This window comes from Euprymna scolopes, chromosome 1, assembly GCF_053919585.1.
Source record: "Euprymna scolopes isolate OS-2025 chromosome 1, ASM5391958v1, whole genome shotgun sequence".
Lineage (NCBI taxonomy): Eukaryota > Metazoa > Mollusca > Cephalopoda > Sepiida > Sepiolidae > Euprymna > Euprymna scolopes.
Genome location: NC_136482.1, coordinates 199,895,195 through 199,912,596, shown reverse-complemented (window position 1 = coordinate 199,912,596; position 17,402 = coordinate 199,895,195). Strand labels below are relative to the sequence as shown.

Genomic DNA, 17,402 nt, shown 5'->3' with positions numbered 1-17,402 from the left:
CGTTTTTTATTCACGTTTTTTTTTACTCACGTTTTTTTTACTTACGTTTTTTTTACTTACGTTTTTTTTTACTCACGTTTTTTTTTACTTACGTTTTTTTTTACTCACGTTTTTTTTTACTCACGTTTTTTTTACTCACGTTTTTTTACTCACGTTTCTTTTACTCACGTTTTTTTTTACTCATTTTTTTTTTACTCACGTTTTTTTACTCACGTTTTTTTTTACTCACGTTTTTTTTACTTACGTTTTTTTTTTTTACTCACGTTTTTTTTACTCACGTTTTTTTACTCACGTTTTTTTTTACTTACGTTTTTTTTTACTCACGTTTTTTTTACTCACGTTTTTTTTACTCACTTTTTTTTACTCACGTTTTTTTACTCACGTTTTTTTATTCACGTTTTTTTTACTCACGTTTTTTTTACTTACGTTTTTTTTTACTCACGTTTTTTTTACTCACTTTTTTTTTTACTCACGTTTTTTTTTACTCACGTTTTTTTTACTCACGTTTTTTTACTCACGTTTTTTTTACTAACGTTTTTTTTTACTCACGTTTTTTTTTACTCATTTTTTTTACTCACGTTTTTTTACGCACGTTTTTTTACTCACGTTTTTTTACTCACGTTTTTTTTTACTCATGTTTTTTTTTTACTTATGTTTTTTTTTACTCACGTTTTTTTTACTCACGTTTTTTTTTACCCACGTTTTTTTTTACTCACGTTTTTTTTACTCACGTTCTTTTTACTCACGTTTTTTTTACTCACGTTTTTTTACTCATTTTTTTTTTACTCACGTTTTTTTTTACTCACGTTTTTTTACTCACGTTTTTTTTACTCACGTTTTTTTTTACTCACGTTTTTTTACTCACGTTTTTTTTTACTCACGTTTTTTACTCACGTTTTTTTTTTACTCACGTTTTTTTTACTCACGTTTTTTTACTCACGTTTTTTTTTACTCACGTTTTTTTTTTACTCACGTTTTTTTTTACTTACGTTTTTTTTTACTCACGTTTTTTTTACTCACGTTTTTTTTACTCACGTTTTTTTTTACTCACGTTTTTTACTCACGTTTTTATTACTCACGTTTTTTTTACTCACTTTTTTTTTACTCACGTTTTTTACTCACGTTTTTTTTACTCACGTTTTTTTTACTCACTTTTTTTACTCACGTTTTTTTACTCACGTTTTTTTTACTCACGTTTTTTTTTACTCACGTTTTTTTTACTCACGTTTTTTTATTCACGTTTTTTTTACTCACGTTTTTTTTACTTACGTTTTTTTTTACTCACGTTTTTTTTACTCACTTTTTTTTTACTCACGTTTTTTCTTACTCACGTTTTTTTTACTCACGTTTTTTTACTCACGTTTTTTTTACTAACGTTTTTTTTTACTCACGTTTTTTTTTACTCATTTTTTTTACTCACGTTTTTTTTACGCACGTTTTTTTACTCACGTTTTTTTACTCACGTTTTTTTTTACTCATGTGTTTTTTTTACTTATGTTTTTTTTTACTCACGTTTTTTTTACTCACGTTTTTTTTACTCACGTTTTTTTTTTACTCGCGTTTTCTTTACTCACGTTTTTTTTTACTCACGTTTTTTTTTTACCCACGTTTTTTTTTACTCACGTTTTTTTTACTCACGTTCTTTTTACTCACGTTTTTTTTACTCACGTTTTTTTACTCATTTTTTTTTTACTCACGTTTTTTTTTACTCACGTTTTTTTACTCACGTTTTTTTTACTCACGTTTTTTTTTACTCACGTTTTTTTTTACTCACGTTTTTTACTCACGTTTTTTTTTTACTCACGTTTTTTTTACTCACGTTTTTTTACTCACGTTTTTTTTTACTCACGTTTTTTTTTTACTCACGTTTTCTTTTACTTACGTTTTTTTTTACTCACGTTTTTTTTACTCACGTTTTTTTTACTCACGTTTTTTTTTACTCACGTTTTTTACTCACGTTTTTATTACTCACGTTTTTTACTCACGTTTTTTTTAACTCACGTTTTTTTACTCACGTTTTTTTTACTCACGTTTTTTTTTACTCACGTTTTTTTACTCACGTTTTTTTTACTCACGTTTTTTTACTCACGTTATTTTTTTACTCACGTTTTTTTACTTACGTTTTTTTTTTACTCACGTTTTTTTTACTCACGTTTTTTTTTACTCACGTTTTTTTTTACTCACGTTTTTTTTTACTCACGTTTTTTTTTACTCACGTTTTTTTTACTCCCGTTTTTTTTTACTCACGTTTTTTTTTTACCCACGTTTTTTTTTTTTACTCACGTTTTTTTTTTTTTTTTTACTCACGTTTTTTTTTTACTCACGTTTTTTTTTTACTCACGTTCACCCCAAACAAGGGATGTCTCCACTTGGGCTACTATTTGGGACCATGTCTAGGAAATATTTACAAGATGTTTGTTTACGTTACATTTAAACTTCTGCATATCAGCACAGCCAGGAAAACAGGTAGCAGAAAGGGAATTCCAAAGTCTAGCAGTTCGAGGGAAGAAACTATTAGATTAGAAAGCTTTCTGGTATATAGGGACCTTAATAGTGAAGAGGTGTGATTTTGTTGCCAAGCGGGTTTGTCGGAGATATGTACGTCGGGGGGGCACAAGTGAAACGAGTTCATAAGAACACATTCCATGAAAATACTCGTAAAACAGGCACAGAGATGCAACGTTGCGGCAATGTGAGAGGGGTTGACAAAGTGGGATATATTAGATTGAAAACTCTTTTTTGAATTCTATCCAATAGGGAGATGCACCAGCCCAAATGTGGCAACGATATGCCATGCATGGGCGAATGCCGGCCTTATAGATTTACAGTTGTCCGAGATGAATGAAAGAAAAGAAGAAATTGAAAGTTCTACGATGTTCTCGTGTCGAGAGGCAGAAACTTGAAGTGTCCTTGGGTTTTCCAGTGAAGTAGTTGCAGCCTGGGGGGCAGGGGATTCAATGGACAGCGAGTCAGAGAAGAAGTCTTCATTGGTGGTCTGAGCTCATCTGATCACAGCTGGCCAGTTCTCGACAGGGGTAATTAGTCCCTTAAGGGGCATATAGGATTAACGCGTCCTAGTAGCTGAATGGTCAGTGCGAGGCCGCATCAGTCAGCAAGGGAGTATTAATTCACGAGAGAAAATAGTACGTTATGGTGATGCTACAAGTCATTTTGTACAAGTCACTATTTATTGTTTTTGAACTTTATTCATCGTTCGATTACATAAAAATGTATTTATTGTTCGATTTATTATTTTTTTAATTCTCTAAATTCATAATTAAGATTTTGTAGTATTTGATGGTCTTCTGTTTCTGTTAGATTATGCCGGGGCGACATCAGGTTGCCTTGCTGATAGTCGATTTAGGAAAGTCGACTATTATCAAAAGGCTAAAATGTTAGATAACGAACATTATTATTAATTTGTTAACTGTTATGTAGAAAAAAAGGTATGCAGAGAGAATGTTTTGAAAGAAAGTAAATTTTAGTACATTATTTAGATTAACTTAGAAACAAGAAAAGTATGTGGTACATATAAACAAAATAAGTTTTCAAACCTAGGGATAAAAACAATAAATTCGATTAGAAAACGTGATTTAAAATCACATGTTAAAAGATGTGAGTTGAATTACGCAATAGCAAGGATTAATTTGAATATATACCAGTAAGAAGTTAGAAAGAATAGAGAGAGAGAGAGAGAGAGAGAGAGAGAGAGAGAGAGAGAGAGAGAGAGAGAGAGAGAGAGAGAGATGAATAAAGGGATGTAATACTTCGTCGATTGGAGTTTGGTTGACAGACCGAGATCTATAAAGTTGATGATTCTTTTTTTTTTTTTTTTTTTTTTAACTCTGTCTAGGAGAGAAAGACTAGTAGCAGATGCACCAGCCTAAATGTGGCAACAATACCCATACATGGGCGAATGGTGACTTTGTAGAGGTACAGAATACTCTCATATAAAAACATATATATGTAAATATAAAATATATAAAAAAACTCGAGGATAAGGGCCAATGAATATACGGTAATCAATGGGACAATATCGTAGTAATCATTAATAGTGGAAGTTTGGTAAATTGAATTAATTAATGGGAATTAATTAATGGGAATTAATTAATGGGAATAAATTAATGGGAATTAATTAATGGGAATTAATTAATGGGAATTAATTAATGGGAATTAATCAATGGGAATTAATTAATGGAAATTAATTAATGGGAATGGCTAATCAAGAACTTTTCACGCTGGACGTGAAGATGACCATATTGTAATCAGTTGGAAAGCAGAAAAACGGAACAGGGTCCTACAGGTATGCAGTTCTAAGAAAGAAACTTTGTTCATGGAATCCACGTTTAGGTTTAGGTACAGATAAAGAGTGGGGGAAAGTATTGATAGTGGTTTCAGGTAGACGAGTGTTTTTCGCGAAAGTCAGGCAGGGGGACTATAGATTGGAGCTAAGACAAACACTTGCCATGAAAATTACGATAAAGCTGAGACAGGCTGTTAGGAAAAAGTTGTAGGGAAGAGAAAAAAAACATCCCCCACTAGACATCTATTTTGAACTCTGTCAAGGCAGAATAAGATGCTTCTAGCAGCTCTTGCCCAGATGTGGCAACAGTACTCCATCCTTGGACGAACTTGGCTCTTATATAGATAGAGAATTGCATCAGCAGTGAGACATCTACTGGAGAGGTAGAACTATCTCACCATTTTTCCAGCAGATTTGGCAACAGATTAGTTAATATTGGTTCGAAAACTCTATGAAAATTTTCTTTGATTTATAATTGCCCCCTCTTCTTTTACACCATGAATAAGTAAAATACTCGACTGAGCTCCGATATGGTTTCTTCTTGCAAAATATTCAGAACATTAAAAAAAAGTGTCTTCTAAGGCTTTTAATAGGGTATGGCACGATAATCGTCTCTGGAAAATCAGATCTTACGGTATCACTGGAAGAATAAATAAATCTTTCTTGAATAAGAGAAAAATCCAGGTTTTCCCCGACGGTCGTACATCTGAACAATATGATATAAATGCGGAAGTACCTCAGGGGTCTATCCTTGGACATTTATTATTCCTAATACTCATAAATGACCTCCATGATAAAATTGTTTCTGAGATGGGCATATTTGCTGATGACACCACGCTTTATAACAAGCACGAGGTGAAAACAAATGAACGCATATCCAAGGAAATGGTGGAAACACTAGAGGATGACCTCCAATCTGTAGTGGAATGAGGACAAAAATGGATGGCCACATTCAACGCTGCCAAGACTAAGCTTATTTCCAATACATTACCTGGAAGTACCTCTTTCAAACTCCCCGGTTTAACGTTCATAGGGAACATGAACTGGAACAGATACATTGAGAGCATTGCCAAGGCCGCTGCAAAAAAGGTAGGCTCTCTGTACCGTGCTAGAGAGCTACTTACGACTGAAAGTATCATGTATCTCTACAAGGCCACTGGAGTACTGTTGTCACATATGGGCTGGTTCGTCTGCTACTAGTCTCTCACTCCTGACCAGGGTCAAAAGAGAGTCGCCAACCTGATAGGACATGAACTGTCATCTAAGCTTCAATCTCTGTTCCATCGACGAAATCTTGCATCCCTCTGTCTGTTTTACAAGTACTTTAATAGTGAATGCTCTGACGAACTACACGGACTTGTACCTGCTCGACATGACTACCCCCAACAAACCTGACAAGCAGCCAAATCCCACCCCTCCACAGTAGAGATCCTTAGGTGTAAGAAGGCCTTCTACTCCAATAGTTTCTTCCCCAGAACTGCTAAACTTTGGAACTCCCTTCCGAGATTCTGCTTTCCCAACTGTACTGACATGCAGAGGTTCATGTGTAATATCAACAAACATCTCGCTGCTCAACTCCCTGCATAGTATCACTGTAACATGTCCCCGATAGTAGCCCCCCCCCTACACCAAAGTGTCATTGTGCCTTGTTTGAGGAGAAAATGGAATTAAAAAAAAAAAAGCTGCATTTTTCATTCTTTGTATCTACTGTTAGGCGGAATTTCCAAGAACCGTTTCTCTGAGACACGTAGTACACACGCTTTACACACTCGTTAACTTGTAGACATTTGGGACCCAAAACGTTGTAGACTCAGTCGCAAAGAAAACAACGAATAGGAAAGAACTTTAAGTTTTAAGAAAATACATTTATTCAATATTCTTCTATTTATTATTAGTCTGTGACGTCAACCATGTCTCTGTGACGTGATCGTCTTCTCTAACGTCATCGTCATCTGTCTGCACACACGTTCTTTTTATAGCCTTTTCCCTTACCATGACGTCACACAGTTCGACATGTGCATAAAGCCGCCATAAACGCGCTCTGTTACGACTGGATTTCTTCTCTGCGGTCTACAACATGGTCGTCTTTAAATCGCATATCAATAAATACTTGTCACAAACCGTCCTCATAAGTAATCAAACTTTCTTAATTGCATTCACCATTTTCAATCCTCTCATAATATTATTCATCATTTAACTGTCAGTCTGTCCATTTCATTAACACTTATCCTCGGGCGCATTTAACCTTGAGAAGTGATGTCTCATTCAAAAAAAAAAAAAAAAAAAAATAAAATGATTGACAAGACCGACACTTGTTTTACTGTTTCATAGATCCCTTAAAGATATTATTTAAATAAAGACACATTGAAAGTACCCGTCGGAGATTTGCTCCAAGCAAAAGAATTTCTTGCAGAGACTTGTCGATTGCATAATTCAGTAAAACGTATAATCTTCTTTGGGACTTGACAAGAAGTATTTTTATTCGAAGAAGTAATTTTCTTGTGTTATTTCGAAAGTCTTTATTTTAGTAATACTAAAAAATATATCCATAAAAAAATGAAAGTAGTATTTTCCGTTTGCATACCACATTACGAGGGGCCTAATTCCCTGCAAATTACAACATCTTCAAATCCAACATCCATAGATTCCTATTGTTACTGTCCTCTAGAAATATTCAAAGTTTTTTCATTGCATCAACCATTCATTATGCCCTCAATATGTTATTCATCAACTTATAATTTTTTTTACAAGGTGGTTACCACTTATCAAGGCCCGGAAGCCACTCAGGGATAAGGGTTATTGTAAGTACAGTACGTTAGTGTGGATATTTAAAGCGTCTACTTAAGGGGGCGGTTCATCAGGAATTTGTTCACGTTGGACTTGAAGACATCCAAATTGTAGTAAGGAGGGAAGCAGGCAGACGGAACATAGTTCCAAAGGCGTGCAGTTCTAAGAAGCTTTGTTCATGGAATCTACGTTTTGATTTAGGCATAGATAAAGAGTGGGGAAAGTTTTTGACAGTGGATTCAGCTAGACGGGTGCTTTTTGTAAAAGATTGGCGAGGGGGGACCAGATATTGGAGTTAAGACGAGCACCTGCCATGGAAATAACGATAAAACAAAGATAGGCTTGCAACGTCTCTTCTGTGGAAGAGAAGTTGCAGGGAAGAGAAAAGGCCATCCCCCACTAAGCCACGAAGTCTATTTTGTACTCTGCCAAGGCAGGATAGGCTGTTTTTAGCAGCTCCTGCCCAGATATGGCAGCAGTATTCCATCCTTGGACGTACTTGGCTTTTATATAGATAGAGAATTGCATCAGTAGTGAGATATCTTATAAGCATTCCATTAAGTTTTATCCTCGTGTGGCTTTTGGCCTTGATTGTAAGAATTTAATGTTCATCTTTCTTAAACTCTCCTTTATTATTTTTTATATCATTTGGACTATTATTCTCATCTTGTTTTCTCCACAACGTTTCGGCCGATGTAATTTCTGACTATCTTCAAGTGTATTCACGTCGGATGTTATTTGTGAATAGTGAAATTTTTTTTTTCCCCAACGAACATAGTCGTTAGAAATTTAAAATGGAATCGATCCGGATTTATTTAAAAAAAAAAAAAGAAAGAAAGAAAGAAACTTGGTGTCATTTCCATTTTGAATTTCTAACGGCTATGTTCGTTGGGAAAGCAAAAAAAAAAAAAAAAAAAATCACTATTCACCAATAACATCTAGTGTGAGTGTGAATACACCTTAAGATAGTCGGAAGTTACATCGACCGAAATGTGAAAAAAATTGAAACTAATAGTCCAAATAATACAAAAATAATTATTCATCATCATAAAAAAAACAAAAAAAAAAGAAAGAAAGAAAGCAGAATGGACCTCCTCTTGATTATTTCAAATATTCACATATATTCGAAAGATTTTGTTTAGATATTTATGCACAATACGGACCATGTTATATTTTAACATAGGATTTTCAAGTTAAATTAAAGTTTTACGGTGTCTTTTGTTTATAAAATAGTTAGGTGAAAGTATGTAATAGTAAAAAATAAAACAAACAAACAAACAAAAAACAAAAACAAAAAAATAAAAAACCTGCATTGCATTTTAAGAATAGGTTTCTAAATAATAACGTTATTATTTCAGAACGGTCCGTATTCTGCATAAAGTACCAAACGTTTTTTTTTTTTTTTTTTTTTTTTAAATATAATTCCCAGTATTTTCGTTCTATCATTGAGACTAAATGTGGGCCTTCGTTATGCAGTCATCGGGAACTGTGGTCAAAAACAGATCTAGAAGTGATGCGTGTTGTTCTTCCTGGTCAGGGAAACGGGTTGGAAACGTAACAATTTGTGATAGGGAGTGAGATATAGTGAAGCTATGAGTTGTATGAAAACTAAAAAAAAGTAATTATATAGTCCTTTTAATTTTTATAAACAATTCTGTCATTTTTTTAGAATGATTTTTTTTTCAGCTCAATTGTTTTTGGCGCTCAGAAATCTTTTCCCAACTTTAACCTGATTATTATTCAATTTAGCCTAAAAGTACTTCGAACAAAAATATTAATATAACGTTCAATGACGACAACACGAGTTTCTTGGATTTCTCAATTTTCTCACTTGAGCCTGAAATCATAAAAATTGGTCAGTCATCTCATAAGGTGTATAAAGATAACACACTGAGTTTTCAAGAGTCTATGACAATTTTAAATATGTGTATAAAACATCTGGAAACTTGTTGAAGGCACCTCGTAAAAAAAATCTCTAGGGCAACAAATCACTCTAATAGTGGCTTTATAGCGGTCGTACTGCTGCTCTCTATTATTCTACGAGGTTCACAGCGAGTACAAAGGGGTTCAGAGGTCGTTTAAGACGTGCAAAAGTCTAACCAGTCATAGAACGCCGTACGTTGAAAAATACTGTTAAGAAGTAAAACTAGCAATGTATACGTGTTACAAAAATATCTTCCCGGTTTCTAACTGATTATTTTATTTAAAAATGTAATATTATAAAATAAATTAAATGGAATAGAGACAGATAAAACAAGCATTCAATTTGACCTAAAAGAACCTCGAACAAAAATATTTGTATGGCGTTAAGTGATGAGAGTTTATTGGATTTCTCAATTTTCTCGGGCAACGCTTGGACATGGGCTACGCTAGTATATAAAAACGTATTTACATCATTCTTAATGACACTTTAGATGATAATTTGTAAGATCGACATCTATTACTAATGGAGATTAACTTCTATTAAATATATAATCTTCAATTCACCTCGCATACTATTTCGGACTAATGTACTATTTTTCAACGTGCAATTCAGAGGATGGATTATGTGGTATATGTTCCATTGTTATTATACTATCGTCCAAGGCATTAGTTTATCCTTTAGGGGATAGTTCAGTTGATGTTCGTTCATCGTAAAACCATCATCCCATGCATTGCTTAAAAAGAGGCGCCAGAAGGAGACATACAGAGGAGTTTATGTTACTTATGAGTACGGGGCGTTCTTTTATCGTGACGAAATGGCTATATTGTATAAACAAACAAACAAACACACATACACACACACACACACACACACACACACACACATCTTAAAAAATACCAACATTGAAGTTCATTGACAGATGAAGTTAAAGAGAGAGATCATTATTGTTATGAATACAGATTAAAAAAAACTCATATTTTTTCATTTTCAAGATGAAAATTTAAAACAGGCAAAACCTTTTGCCACAACCTAATATATCAACTTAATTGTAGTTGGTCAGCGTTTCCTGTCTATATGAGGTGATTTCAACATCCGAGGACTTTCCTTAATATTTCGGTTGTTCTCACCAGTGCCATTATTTGTGTGTTATCATTCTTCCTTGTGATTCTTATTTCTCCACAAAAGTATTATGTTAAGAAGCGTTGTTTTTATATTTGAAATTATATTAAACAATTAAACTATTTTAGTATATTTGTCATGTAATATTTCGGGAGAAGCACCCTCTTCGGAGATCTAGTAAGAATTTTTTTATTTTCTGTAAATCCCTTTTTTGCTGTTGTTATTGACTGTGATGTGTTGGCGGTCGTTTCTTGCCTTGTTTCAATTTTTGTTTATTTTTAATGCGTTGACTTTTGTCTAAATGTTTCTACTTATTTAAACGATAACACGATCACTCGCTCTATTGTAACGTTATTTGTTTTTGTGCTTTCTTATAGAGATCAGATTTGAAGCAACATGCCAAACGATATGTAAGTATTTATTTGATTTACAAAAACAAACAAACAAAAAAAAAACCTGTTGCCATTAAATAAATAAAATTTTATCCAGTTGTATGCATTATCTGAATAGGTATGAAACGGTTTCCTCGATATGAAATTGTTATCATCCAACAATAGACCGGAACTCCGCATATTACAGAACTTTAATTGTTGAATTATTTTTCTTAATTATGTACATCTTTTTTTTTCGTATTATTTGAATTTTTCGGACTACTCTTCTCCCTTTGCGTGTTATTTTTTTTACAGCGTTTCAATCGATATAACCTTCGACCTTCTTCATGTGTATCTTGTTGAACTCGTGAATCTTTTTGTCGAACTCAGAATTTCGAACAGAACCGTTTATTTAATCTACAAAGTGCTGCATACCAGCATACCAGCATATCAGTACAGCCAGGGAAGCAGGTAACAGGTAGGGAATTCCCAAAACTAGCAGTCCGAGGAAAGAAGCTACGAGAATAGAAAGCTTTCCCGCATTTAGGGACCTCTACTATGAAGGGGTTGGATTTTCTTTGTTAAGCAGGTTTGTCGTTTGTATGTACGTTGTACGTGTAGGAGATACAAGTGCGATGATGATGAGCGACGATGGGACAGGGGGTGGAGCTTAGTTGAAAGTGCGAGACCTGTTATTGTAATATGCTTAATGCAAATTTTGGTGCAACGACAGACAAACAAACAAGCTACACTTATTATATAGATGCATATCTATTGAATGTTATATGTCTGTCAACATTTTTGTCCACAGTTTATAAGACAATGAAATAAGTTTCAATGCTATGGCTAGTGTGCATCTTATTTGCACGTATGAACTTCATATTCAGCTGGGTGGAAAGAAGGAAGCAAACAATTAAAAAGTACAATCAGGGAAGCAAGTAAGAGGAAGAGAATTCCAAAATATAGTAGTTCGAAGGGGTGGAATTTTGTTGCTAAACAGGCTTGTCAAGGGTACTATATCGAGGGGGGAACAAGTGTGATGAGTTCATCAGAACACATTTATAAATTATTTATTCAATTTTAACCTCAAACAAGACACAGTGCCATTTTGAAGTAGGGTCTACTATTGGAGACATAAGTTGCAGGGATACTATGGAGGAAGTTCAGCAGCAAGATGTCCGTTCACATTACACTTGAACTTCTGCATGTCAGCAGAGTTGGAAAAGCAGAATCCCGGAAGGGAGTTCCAAAGTCTAGCAGTTCTGGGGAAGAAACTGGAGTAGAAAGGCTCTTATTGTGTAGGTGTGGGATTTAGCTGTTTGTCGGATTTGTCGAAGGTATTTACGTCGACGGGGGTACAAGTGCTTGTAGTTCGTCAGAACATTCACCATTAAAGTATTTGTAGAACAGGCATAGGGATGCTACATTTCATCGATGAAACAGAGGCTGAAGCTTAGATGACAGTTCAGGACCTATTAGGTTGGCGACTCTCTTTTGAACCCTGTCCAGGGGCGAGAGACAAGTAGCAGATACACCAGCCCAAATATGACAACAATACTCCATACATGCGCGAATGATGGCTTTATAGAGGTACAGGATACGTTCGGGTGTAAGTAGCTTTTTTGGCACGGTAGAAAGACCCCGCCTTCTTTGCAGCGGCCTTAGCAATATTGTAATTATGATTTATGCAAGATTTGGTACCACTATAGACAGACAGACACACAAACTTCACTTATTATATAGATAGTATCTCGGTTGAATCCATACCGAATTATAGCTTTATTGAATGTTGTCTGTCTGTCAATGTAATTGTCAATAGTTTATAGGACAATGAAATAAGTTTCAATGTTATGGCGAGTCTCAATCATTTTTGCAAATGTGAACTTCATATTCAGTGAAAAAAAAAGGAAGAAATGAAACAATTAAAAAAATGCTTTAAATTTAAAATAAAAAACAATTTCGTATTTTTTTTTTATTTTGCAGATCATTCACAAGCCTCATCCGCATCTTCCGATGTTTGTCTTCTCCAAATTTTTGCACCCGAAAATCTTTACGCGCGAAATCAGGAAACCGCGTGAAAGAACGCACCAAGAATTTCACAGTAATAGTCGACCCCCGAAAGCATTGCGTTATCAAAGAAAAACTTCCAGAACGTAATTATTCTCGTTTATAAAATTCTTTGCACAACATATACATTCGTGGCTCTTAATTATGATAACAGCATCACAAAGAATAAAAGAAAATAACAAAAATTAATTTGTACTCCCTCAACGTAAATACCCCCGACAAACCCGACAAGCTGCAAAATCCCACCCCTTCACAGTTGAGATCCCTAGATATAAGAGATCCTTCTACTCCAGAACCGCTAGATTTTGGAATTCCATTCCGGGTTCCTGCTTCCCCAACTGTACTGACATGCAGAAGTTCAAGTGTGACGTGAACCGACATCTTGCTGCCCAACTCCCCACATAGTACCCCAAGTAGCTTATGTCCCTGATAGTAGCCTCCAACATCAAAGTGGCAATGTGCTTTGTTTGGGGTGAAAATGTAATAAAAAACAAAAACAAAAAAACAACAACAAATAATAAAAAAGCAAAAAAAAAAAAACAACAACAAATAATAAACAAAAAAAAAACACGTTTAGCATGACAGTATATGCAAAATGCATTTATAAGCAAATCACCATTTACGGATTGAACGCATTTTATATACTTTCTCACGCAAACTTCACGCAAACTTCTCAAACGTAAACGAACAAGGCATTTACAAATAGATTTTATATCAAGGAAACAATATAAAAAATGGATTCCACCCTTTTCTCTTAAAAATAATTATCTTCATAATTCCCAAATAAACGCATTTGATTGTACAAAACAATTCTCTTTGACTAAAGGAAGACTTCCAAAACATAATTATTCTCTTTTTTAAATGCATTACATTTGAAACCCTCAATTATGATAACAGTTGCAAAAAAACAAACAAAAAAAAAACAAAAAAAAAAGCACATATTTAGCATAACATTGTAGTTACAAAACTTTCGTGGTTTAGTGGGGGATGCCCTTTTCTCTTCCCTGCAACCTCTCTCCCACAGAAGAGACATTGCAAGCCTGTCTTTGTTTTATCGTTATTTCCATGGCAGGTGCTCGTCTGAGCTCCAATCCTTCGCCCCCCCCCTCGCCAATCTTTCACGAGAAACACCCGTCTGGCTGAAACTACTATCAATAATTTTCTCCACTCTTTATCTGTGCCTAAATCCAAACGTAGATTCCATGAGCAAAGCCTCTTTCTTGGAACTGCACACCAGTGGAACTCTCTGCCGCTTACCTGTTTCCCACCTGACTACAACATGGACGTCTTCAAGTCCAACACAAACAAACTCCTGACAAACCGCCCCCTTAAGTAAGACACTCTATCAAAACCCGCAATACTAATGATTACTACAATACTATCTCATTGATTACTGTACACGCAATAACCTTTATCCCTGAGTGGCCGTCGGGCCTTGATAAGTGGTGACCCCCATGTAAAAAAAATATATCACAATTTACGGAATGAACGCATTAAGCTTGTTGAATTAAAACGTTGGTAGATTCATTTTGTTCCCTTTTTTTATTAATTATTTTTTCCATTTATTATTTGTGTTACCGACCTGACCGTGAACTGTTGACATTATTCTTAAATATATACGCTTGAAAACTCAAAATAACGGCTCGTGCCATCCTTGTTTGATATACCGCTACTGACAGCGAGCGACGCTTCCGTTTTGCTTTCTTTCTCTCTGTCCTCTTCGCCGACATTAGCGACACATCAGGCGAGGACCTCTCATAAATAACGACACATCGACCGGTTGAGCAAAGAACTTCTATTAATAACCGTCCGTATAACGATCCTATTGCATTTTCAGATCGTGTAGTTTGAAGAATGCTAGAACTTCATGCTTTCGTAACTGGACTTTATGGATAACAGTAACTTCCATTGATAGCGGTCGTTGCAATTGTGTCACTCAAACGACACGCTTTTCCAAACATAAACAAAGAACATTTTCAGATTAATTTTATATTATGAAAACAATATAAAAAAATGAATACCAGCTTTTTTTCTCCGAAAATAATTCATAATTATCTCCATTAGTCTATTAAGATAAGGTATTATTTTTGTTATATTCCAAAGAAAGCGCATTTGATTGGACAAAACAATTCTCCTTGATTGATCAACAGACACTGTGTAGGTGATCTGGAAGCGAAAAGCGTTGTTAATCTTTTTTTAATGCGATTTCTGTCCTGTCTACATTCCATGAGACCTTTTCCGCTTCGATTAAATTTGATTTTTTCGTCACTTCCGAAAGCATCTGAGTTTTCATAGGAACGTGTTAACTCAACGTATTTTCCAAAGAAATCATTTTCAACCCTAAAAGTAATAAGTCTATGTCAAAATAGCCGACGCAAACGTAGAACTTCCTTCAAGTAAATACTAATAAATGATGCCCCTCATCAAACGCAGTAGCAAAAACATCGGATGCTACCATGCAAAGTGATCGAGGGAGGTTTGAGAGAATAGAAAGCCTTCGGGGAGGTAGCACTATCCAGATTTCGATTTGAAGGGAGCAGAGAATATTAGAATATTAAGGAGATTTCTTATCGCTCAGATTCTATATAGAAACGCCAGGTGTTATCAGAAAATCACGGGGAAATGTCTGCTGCGAGAACACCTAGAAATTAACAAAAATAATGGAATATAAGGGAGAGTAATGGAATATATATGGAAACTTGCTATCACTCAGGTTCCAGTGTTATCAGCAACAATCACTGGTAACAAGTAATACGAGAAGTTGAAGTTAGTAATAATACGTTTATAAAAGAAAAAGTTGTCATAATTATATTTAAAACTAAACTTTTAACCCTTTAAAAACGGGCAAACGTTTTAGCCCGTTGACTTCGATTGAATGTTTTATGCCAAAGGTTTAGATTAAATGTGGTAATGGATAATCCTTATTACTACAAAACTGTGCATCAAAATTGAACAGACATTTCGCTCCTCAATTCCCTACGTAGCGTTCCTGTAGATTTGGCCCCATGTATATGTCTGAGCGCGTATATTTATGTTAATATGTAAATTAGCATTACAATAATTATCTCCCTTTAACCGTTCGCAAAGTTGTTTCTCTTTAATAACATCACTTAGCATCAATTGTTTTAATAGGATCGCAGAAAATAAATAAAAGAATAAAACAAATGATAAAAGTAAATAAAAAAATTAAATAAATAAGGTAAATATTGAAAATGAGAAAAATAAATAATATTGAGTATCAACACAAGTTTTATATTTTCAAATTTAAATTTAATGGATTTTAAAAAATAATAATTTCTGAAAAAAAATTGCTCATTTTACATTAGTCATGACATGCATGTTTGAAAATTGAACAAATGTCTGACGAAAGTGTATTTCCCGAAATATTACAATACACATCCACTACCCGACCAATTAAGAACACAATACACACATATATAATGTTGTAATAAAGGTGTGCATTCCACGATTATATTATAATTTCATTCAGTTTGTGTCTATTTGTTACACTTTTGCATTGTATTCGTTTCTATACATTTAATTTTCTTTACATTTAATTTTCTTTACATTTACTTGTTATTCCAATGAAAATTGTATATTTTTGTCGATTTTCATTTTTACAAATATTTTTCTGCCTTTTATCTAATGTTGCCTCATTACACATCTGCATTATACTGTCTTCTCTATATTTGATTTTCCTTTGTAGAAATATATATTAATTATTATTTTTTTTGTCACTTTTTTTCAGTGCTTTTAATCGCCTCCAAAATTCGCCTGCAACAACTCTTAATTCAACTGGTAATTTCGAGGGCATCAACCTCCAATCTTTAGGTAAAAAAAAAAAAAGTACAGAAATGAACAAAAAAGACTGCACAAGAGATTACACGTTAGTAACATTGTGAGAAATGTTTCACAAATACAAAATGTAAGTCTGTTGTATTCGATTGTATAGCAGTAACCATAGCAACACTAACCCATATTAGAAGTAAATATGATCATATGAATATCTCTGCGTGCAATTAATTACTTGTGTGATTAAGGTGGGGTTGGTTGATAAAATTATTCAGTTATACTCAAGATTGTCTGCTCTTGTTGACTCCCGCTTTCTACTGTCCATCTGGATAATTAGACATGATACAGACGAACAAGAAAGCCATTCTTAACATGGGGAAGGAAGGGGGCTTTCGCGTTATCAGAGAAACAGATAATCATTAATAAGAGACTTATCGTGCTTGTAACCGTCGTCTTATTTGCGGAACAAAAACCGGAAGTCATAAAAAAACAAGCAATCTAGACTATAACCGATTATTAAAATCATCATAGAATGAATAGATTTGAGATGAGGTTGTAAAAAATCATGACACATTTAATTGTCTTCATGTGTAAAAATAAATATTAAAAATGGTTTTATGAAGTTTAAAAATTTAATCAGGAATCATTAGTTCCTGGTCAGCGAGGTTGAATCTGTGTTGGTTAATAATAATAATAATAATAATAATAATAATGTTAATAATAATAATAATAATAATAATAATAATGATAATAATAATAAAAACTATGAATTTATGCAAGTTTAGTTCGATTGATTTAACTTAACAATTAATTTCAATTAATGCTGAGTGATTCTTTCGTCCTTACTGTAACAGAGCTGGATTATCAGCAGCAGCAGCCATATGCAAATGACCAAGCTAGCTGCGCGATGTGATGCCATAACAAAGATAAAAAACAACATTGGGTGCGTAACCAGAGAGGCACGGGTTCGAGACATGGCCACAGTTAGGAAGAAGACGTGTTTGGGATATGGCCACAGTTAGATAGAAGGCGTGTTCGA

At 34.1% G+C, this 17,402-nt stretch overlaps 1 protein-coding gene across 1 annotated transcript in view; it reads left to right on the top strand.

Moving 5' to 3' along the window:
• Positions 1–3,603: 3,603 nt before the first annotated feature.
• The window catches only part of LOC145282885 (uncharacterized), a 102,654-nt gene continuing 88,855 nt past the window's right edge, over positions 3,604–17,402 (top strand). The window contains exons 1-3 of the mRNA XM_080132260.1: positions 3,604–3,615; positions 12,488–12,657; positions 16,320–16,402. Of these exons, the coding sequence (XP_079988386.1) occupies positions 3,604–3,615; positions 12,488–12,657; positions 16,320–16,402 (265 nt within the window). The remainder of the gene's footprint in view (positions 3,616–12,487; positions 12,658–16,319; positions 16,403–17,402) is intronic.